General features: G+C 42.6%; 1 protein-coding gene across 2 annotated transcripts in view; it reads left to right on the top strand.

Moving 5' to 3' along the window:
- Positions 1-4854: 4854 nt before the first annotated feature.
- The window catches only part of PPP2R2B (protein phosphatase 2 regulatory subunit Bbeta), a 400010-nt gene continuing 396405 nt past the window's right edge, over positions 4855-8459 (top strand). For both annotated transcript variants that reach the window (XM_075996178.1, XM_075996177.1), the window contains exon 1: positions 4855-5056. In XM_075996178.1, coding sequence (XP_075852293.1) covers positions 4978-5056 — 79 coding nt within the window. In that variant the 5' untranslated portion in view covers positions 4855-4977. The remainder of the gene's footprint in view (positions 5057-8459) is intronic.

The raw sequence follows: 8459 nt of genomic DNA, 5'->3' as shown, positions 1-8459 counted from the left end.
TCCACTAAGAGAGTCCTGCTCCTTCCAGATCAGAATCTGCTACCTAGCTGTGAATTTCACACATAAGCTAGAGGATGTGGGAAGTGTGATGGACATTGAATAAGAATGCCCTTATTCAGTTCAACTGGATTCAATCCAGCACAAATTTACCGATTTATGCTCCAGGCAGCAAACTTTGAACCCAGGACTCAGCAGAGAAAAGTCAAATTTCTACCCTCCTGCAAGTTAGAGCCTAGCCGAGGTGTCAGATACTAAACAGCAGTTTATATTAAAGTAATTAGCATATCTGTCCTGCCAGGTAAAAATTCTCAGCACTCTACTGAAATATCTTGCTTAATCCTCACCGCTACCATATATGTTAGAAATAGTTATTATACTCGAAGAACAGAGCAGGTATTTTATCCGTCCTGTTTTACTATTGATTCGTTAGCACCATGAACAGTGCCTGGCATAAGTAGATGCTCAGTAAATATGTTCAATAACCAATGCGTGTTTGGGAAGGGGAGGATGGTGTTTGGGAGTCTGTAGCAGGGGGGTCTGACCCAGTCAGAAGCCTCCCTGTAGACGTGGCGTTTTATTTGAGATGTGAAAAATGAATAGGAATTTGCTTGGCTTTGCCTTGAGAGTGAAAACCTGGGCAGGCTCATCCTGATTGATCTTAAATAAGTTATTTTTCCCCCCTGGGGATTTACTTTCCTTCTAAGCAAAATGAAAACGGATGATAAATCTTCCCCCAAACGATGTTGTAAAAAACATGCTAAAAGAATTATCAGGGTGGCTTTCCCATAACACTTGGGCTTCAGTGAGAGTGGGCAACGGAAATGGCCCCAGATAGACGAGCCGTTGGGAGGCCCCAAGTCTACTAGGCACAAGGCAGGGCAGAAGCAATTGCTCCTGGTCTCCCAGGAGGTCAGTCTAAAGAAAAACTTGAGCAGTTTGGTCTATAGCACAGCACTCAAGAAACTGCTAATTAATTGCTTTTTTTTTTTTTTTTTTTTTTTTTGGTGCTGTTTGATGTCAGCACCTGAAATGTGGACATCATCTAGGGGAATTTCTTATCTCGGTACTCTGCCAGACTCCAGGGACCTTCTCGCATGCCACCTAAAATGGGTCACCTTTATCTTTCCTTCCTCCTAGGCTTCTAGTTTCCCTTTCACGTCCTCCTTCTACTCTTCGGCCCGCCCTCCAGCGACCTCTGCCATTGCCTTCGAGCATCTCCTCTCCTTATACAGGCGCCGCTCCTCTCCTGGTGACCCTGCTCTTATCTGCGATGGCATTAGGTGTACCAGAGACTAATTCCACTTACGGAGTTAATGACTGCTAACTCTTCACTCCTTATGCCTCCCAGTAAGATAATTGCCTTTTAACAGGAGCTTTTTGCAAATGATGCTTAATGCAAACACGCATATCTCTTAACATTGACCTTTTGGGGCTTTATGATCCCAAAGAATCTTTTCTGACCCTCTTCCTGCTGTCATGGCCCATATGAAGGTGTATTAAAATAGCTTAGTAGTCTCTTTTGTTTTCTGGAATATGCAATCCTTTAGAGCAGGGATCCTCAAACTTTTTAAACAAGGGGCCAGTTCACTGTCCCTCAGACCGTTGGAGGGCCGGACTATAGTTTAAAAAAAACTATGAACAAATTCCTATGCACACTGCATGTATCTTATTTTGAAGTAAAAAAAACCAACGGGCAAAAACACCCGCATGTGGCCCGCGGGCCGTAGTGTGAGGACGCCTGCTTTACAGCGTGGGTAAGATCTTACATCCTGTATCTCCGTTACTAAGCCTAGTGCCTAATGTATTTACCCAACAAATTGTTGGGTAAAAATGGTGAGGTACATGATTAGGACAAGGGTATTTGGAAAACGTTCTGTTACCCAGACCTATCAAGCCAAAGTGTGAAATTAAACACCGTAGTCCAGAGGTTCTCAAACTTGAAAGAAAGAATCACCTTGTTATCCCCGGAGACTGAATGAATTGGCTTAGCAGCGGTGAAATCTGCATTCTTCACAAGCTCATCATGTGATTCCAATGCGGAAACACTGTGTCTCCTTTGGATAAATTATCTCCTCTCAGCCTGTTTTCTCCTCTGTAAAATGGGGTTGTTGAGAGAATCAAAGAGGAAAACAGGAAGGGAAGGCATATGCAGACAGTTCGAATGGTGCAGTGCAGACTACCTGCGTGAGATTCACCCATCTGAGGAAGTTACAAATTTGTTCTTTCTGCCCCTTGCCCATTCTGACTTAGAGGCAGCTGTTTTAAATCTGGATTGGAGAAAACATTTTCAATTGAGGTCAAGAGGTACTGGTTGGTTTGGAGTGGCCCATTTGGCACTCGGGCGCTAAAGTTGAAGCATTTCTACTCATGAATTCCATACTGCCTTTGAATGATCTAGTCCAGCGTATGATAGGCTCAAGTCTACTTCATGCATGCTGTGAAAGACCTTCACAAAAAATCATATTGTGAACATATCTTCCGGAAGCTTTCACCTGTACATATTGATATATCCATGTATTATTCATTCATTTAATTAATATTTACTACCTACTTTGTGCCAGGAACTGGGCTAGGCACTGGGAATACAGAAATGAACGGGACATTGATCTCTCCCTCAAGACGTTTGCAATTTCATTGTTTAGATAAGATAGATAATTAGACACAGTGACATACTGTGATTAAGGGCTGATACCACTGTTATAGGCAACAGTAATTAAACTTGTGAAGCATTTACAATTTGCTAGACTCTGTATTAAACCCTTTATAGGAACCACCTTATTTTGCCCTCAACAATATTGTTTGAGATTCTACCATGTAATGAGGTAGAATTACATTAGACATGTAATGAGGCTTAGAGATGTTAAGTAAGTTGCCCGAGATCACACAGTAAGTCAATGTCAAAGGCAGGATTAAGACCTGGCTGTCTAGCTGCAGACATTCTTCTTAACCACACCCCGTCTTCGGCTGCTGTCAGGTTGGTGTTTGGCCATAGAAACGCAGAGAAGGCCAACAATAGCAACACTGGTAGTTTGTCAAGTGCCAACAACGTGCCAGATATTTTATGCTTATCGTCTCATGTCTTTTAAGAGTACATGAGAAAAACCTTGTTTCTCTATCTACAAAACCCATTTTATAGGGGGAGAAAGTAAGGCTCACAGGTGTTAAAGTTGTGTTCATGTCTACCCAACCACAAGTGGCTGCACTCGGATTCAAACTTTTAGGGTCAGATTGACCCCAAAGCCCACACTCCTGCTCCGCCTCACCGCTGACCAGAGGTGAGAGGTGAAGTGTCTCCCAGGATGACACCTCTGGACATGCAATTCTGTCGTGACTCTGCCCTTACCCACATGAACAAACCAGACCACTTCAGGATCATTTAAACAGCATCTTACTAGGGAAGTCCCTAAAATGCTGAGTCCCTGGCTCTAAGGTGGTTATATGACTATCCAGCACTAAATGGCCTGGCTCTGCCAGCAGTTTGTCATCATGTCACAATAGTCCCAGAGTCAGAGAGGTGGCGTATTGGTGGCAGAGCTGATTTACATCATCATGGCCCGGCCTGGCACGACAAGTACTTTGTGTCTTTTCTCTCCTGAGCAGACCAGCACATCAATCCAATACTAAAGTTAAATATTTGTGTAAAGAAGAGAGAGCCCATAAAGGCTTAAAAATGACTCCATCAGATTTTCAAGGCACATTTTAATTTTAAATTGTATTTTTAAAAAAAAAAAACCCACTCAAGGAAATATTGTATTTCTTTTACAGACATTTAAATTAGTTCCTTGTGCCTCTGAATGCAGCACGAAGGACATTCGCCTCTTTCTCTTTATCATATACAATAGTGCCTTTGACGGAACTGATTAATCCCAAACCGAAGCCCTGTGCTCGCTGGCCTTCCATTGACGAGCTTTCCAAAATCACTATGATTTCATGGGTCAGAACCAAACCAATCCCCCGTCCCAAATTCCTTGTATTTGATGACAGGTCATGTCCTTTAATCATCTCAATCTCTCTCCCCCTGTCTCTCTCTCTATCTCTCTGTCTCTCTCTCTCATTTGAAATCTCAGTGAGAGTTTTGGTAAAGTTGTGTAATCCTCGGATCCACTTACTGTTTCCACGTTTTTGTATGCCATCGGGGTTCCTGGGTTGGTGAAGGGTCAGTTCCCTTGGGTCTAGTCTCTATTCTTGCATCGTGGCTTTATATTTGGAGAGTGGATAACTTAAAAGTAAGTTATTGCTTCACTGTTAGAGCTAGCAAGAAAAAAAAAAAAAAGGCTGCCGTGGAGCACAGAATCTGTCTGTGTTAGCCCTCTGTCACCCACTGCTTTTGGCTTCACCTAAATGATAAATGGTCCTATTGTTTGGGCTTTCGTATTAAAAAAAAAAAAAACTAGAACTAAATCTAGATTGAGCAAGGACAGAGACCCATTTCATCGCACTGTACTTTAATATTCCTGAGACCCATGGCATTACGGGTGGCTCCTTTTCACTGCCGTCTCTCTCCAGGGCGGAACACTATGCTGTCTTTGTTCCATCTGATCTTTGAGCTAAACAAGAGATGGTCACTTATCCTCAGTACTCCCGTATCCTGCTGGATCCCTCTTGCTAAAAGAGAAACTGACCACATGGGAAAAGGTAGAGGTTTCATGCAGCGCATTTCAGCGTGTGTTTACAGGCAGGACTGACTTACTCAGCAAATCCTGCTCGGAGGAGCTTCAGCCAATGAAGAGGCTATATCCCGGCTTGCTTGGGGGCTTCTGAGTTTGAGCTGCATGCAGAAATGTAAGGCAGTGCTTCCTGGCGCTGATGGCAAAATGGGACCCATCTCCAGTTCTTCCTCGGGCTCCCCAGCTTTGCAGATCTGGGAGAGAACCGACATAAACATATTGGTGATGTAGCCAGCTTTAAAGGCCGAGAGAATCCTTATGGATTCGGGAGACTGGTTTTTTATTTAGCTTTTTATTTTTTATTTGGAAGATGAAATGCTTCTCTCGTTACCTGCCTTACATCTTCAGACCTCCGAACACCATCCTCTCTTCCAGCTGCCACACGGAAGGTACAGACCAGAGAGGGAGAGTGTCTGGGTGGGTGGGAAAAGTGGGCTGGTGTCTGACTTCCCGCAGGTTCTGCTGCTGCTGCTGCTGCTGCTCTCTGTAGCTACTAGATGACTGTCGTTCCTGGCAAAAGCATGTATCCGACAGACTTAGATCTGCTTTTAAAATCAGTCTGTCTTGTACGAGGAGAGGGAAGTATTTTCTGAAAAGCACGGTAACGTTGCAAAGGTAATCTCAAAGCTGACACAGCTGATCGGGAAATAATTCAGAATTGTTTTTTGCCAATTTCCCTTGTTTCATTTAACATGCAAACAAGTCATCGGAACTAACGTCAAGAAAACAATTTGTCAGCAGGTGCTGCTCCCTGCATCTATCCGAGCTCTCTGTTTTGCCACTGTCTGTTTGATAACTTGGTGCGTGCCCAAGAAAGCAATTAGCAAAATAGAATTAGCTTAGGACATCGCTGTGGAGTGTTGATTGTTGGATTGGTTCACTTGGAGTCTGTACTTGGGTTTCAGAGCAAGAAGAACACAGCTGACTTTCAGCACTTGTAGGAAATGTGGTTTGTGGGGGTCTTAAGTTAATGCTGTAAAGAGACGGGGAGCTGAGTGGTGCACACATTTCCCAGTTCCTGTTCTTTTGGGGACCTCCTCTGTTGCCTTCTAGCTAGCCTAGCACAACTTGCATACCTGTGTGTGTGCCTTACAAACATTGTGGTAATTCCCCTTCAGCTGAGCACTGCAGGAGTCAACATTTCTATAGTCAGAAGCTGCTTGTGCACCTTCTGTATGTGATTTGCCTGTTTCTTTGGATTTGGCACATCTTAGAAAAAGAGCAAATTTCAAGAAAAGCAACTGGCTGAACATTTTTCACCCTTAAGGATTGTACCTACAAACGGTACTTGATTGAAGAGGGCTGAGGGTGGCGAGGTGCTCTGGCTCTACCTCAGGGCCAGCCACACTGTCCCGGAAGCGAGCTGGTGACCAGCCTGTTCTGAAATCCCACGCTTGCTTCTCATCCTCAGAGTAGGGGCCTGGGATTGGGAGCTGTGCATATAAAATGAGAAGCATATATGATACTATAAGATGGTTCTCAATTAGTAGCCCCAGAAAAAGGGAATGGACATTGGGGGTCACCTTTGAATTGAGACTGAGGATGGTATTTTTCATGAACATTGATAACTCATAGATTTTTATACAATTATATATTTCCCTTGAAAATTTATTAGTGGCTAAAGGAAATGACCCACTGAGAAATCTGTTCTTTCTCATGGAGAGAAAGCTAGCAAGTGCCTGCATGTATTGAGGGGAGGAGAAGGATGGAAGGGTGTCATGGACTGAAGTTTCCAGGAGAACTTTCCAAATAGCAAAGGCCATATAGGAAGCTGCCCGGATGACTTTTGTATTTCTGTCTGGTCCCTCTGTCCTCTCCTCCCAGTTGAGACTTTGAGAATCGAAAACACTTGGTCCATTCACTGCTGTTTTGTGTATTAATCAAACCAAATCTCCTACATCATATAGTCAAAAACAGCACTACAAGAACTTTTTAAACTGATTTTTAAAATCAAATTTAACTGATTTATGCCAACAAAATGGAAACCTCATTTTGCTCAGGTCAAAACAATTTCTGCTTCACCCGTTATCAGCAGGTTTAGGGCTGGGGGTGGGGAGACATGTATTTAAATTTGTTGTAAACCTAATACAGACAGTGTGTCAGGAGATAGCATCTGTCAAACATTAATATAATGGAGCAGCCCCTGGGGCATAATGGAAAAGGCGTGAGTTAGATACCAAGCATTCGTTCCAAGTCACTTAACCACTCTGTACCCAATCTTACTGATGACATGGAAATAAAAAGACCCACTCCTATGAATGTTGAGAATTAAATGTGATAATTAAATAAAGTTCTTCCTAAAGCTCAGCACATAATAGGTGCTGGTTTTGAGCCCCTAGCCCATGTGTTTTCTTAAATGTTTAAGTTTTCTTTGTTACACTATCTTAAGCAACGGGTGGTTTCTTCAAACATATCACTGAGTCACTGAAAACTCATTATGCTTATTTAAAATTATCTAAGGAGAAAAACATGTCAGAATGAACCTGAGTTTGTGTTTTGTGTATTTGTGTGTTTATATGGTTAGCCATCATGTCTCCCTGTAGTCCATTCTGGAAAAATTATGGCTGCGAACTTCACATTTTATTTAATTGAAAAAGTGGAGAATGAGTAATTTGTGAATGTCTCTGTGAAAGTCAAATAAATACAAATGACCCAAACAACTTTCATAAGAGTAGTTCTAGGACAAATTTAGGAGCTTCAATAATTTGGGGGCTTCTTATGGGACAGAACCATCCTGCTTGGAAGACTTGGGTGGTCTTCCCAACTTTGTTTTGACATTGAGTTCTCAATGTGGGAAGGTCACAGGCTTTGACTCTTAGTTCTGGCACCTGTCAGCTGAGGGATGTTGGGTTTATTTAACCTCTTTGATCTTCAGTTTTCTCATTTGTAAAATATGGATAATGATACTCCATAGGATGGTTGCAAAGAAATATATTCAGGATGCCATACACTGGGTAATAATAATAGGAATAATAATCATCATCATCAGCCTTCACTCATACTGTATTTACTATATCCGATATCCAAGGCATTAACTAAATACATTATATGTTGTAACACATTTGTATACAAGGTAAATTAACAATGTGTGGTTCACAAATATTAGTTCTTTTTTCTTCCCCTCTCTCACTCTTAGCTCTCAAGCCTGTTTCTTCACCCATCAGATGGAGATTTGGTGGATTTCTCCATAAAGCAGTCAGAATGATTTTTAAAAATATGATCACCCCACCCTCTCAAACATACTCCACCTTGCCTGACCTCCAGACACGCTGGCCTTCTTTGGTTCCTCAACATGTCCCCTCCAGCCATGGACTTTTAGGATGCTTGTCTCTGCCCTCTGCCCCCGTTGCCTTGACTCCGGTCTTCAACTCTCAGCTCAAGCTGAGAAGCCATCCCTGACCCTCAGCTGCTCACAGCTCTTGAAGAACCGGGTTTCTTTACTTCAGAGCACTTATCCTAGTTTGTCATTGTGAATCAGTGGGTGGGACTGTTTGGTTAATATCTGTCTCCCTGCTCCATTGAAAGCTGCATGGTAGCAGGACCCACGTGTAATTTTGCTCTCTGTTGCAACTCCAAGCACTGGGAGCTAATAGGCGCTCAATAAATTTTTGTCATTTTTGTTGAATGAAAGATGGCAAATACCGAGGCTGTTGTATGGATACATTTTAAAACCGTATGTGAAAAACATTCCGAAAAAATATTCACTCCTACAAGAATTCAAGTTGTTTTAATCATTGTGAATTGGGGAGCTTTCTGTGGCCATACTCTAAGGGACTAGTTTTACCACAATGC

The sequence above is a fragment of the Microcebus murinus genome, chromosome 21 (assembly GCF_040939455.1).
Source record: "Microcebus murinus isolate Inina chromosome 21, M.murinus_Inina_mat1.0, whole genome shotgun sequence".
Classification (NCBI taxonomy): domain Eukaryota; kingdom Metazoa; phylum Chordata; class Mammalia; order Primates; family Cheirogaleidae; genus Microcebus; species Microcebus murinus.
The sequence above is the reverse complement of the archived record's forward strand: the minus strand, read 5'-3'. Positions and strand labels throughout refer to the sequence as shown.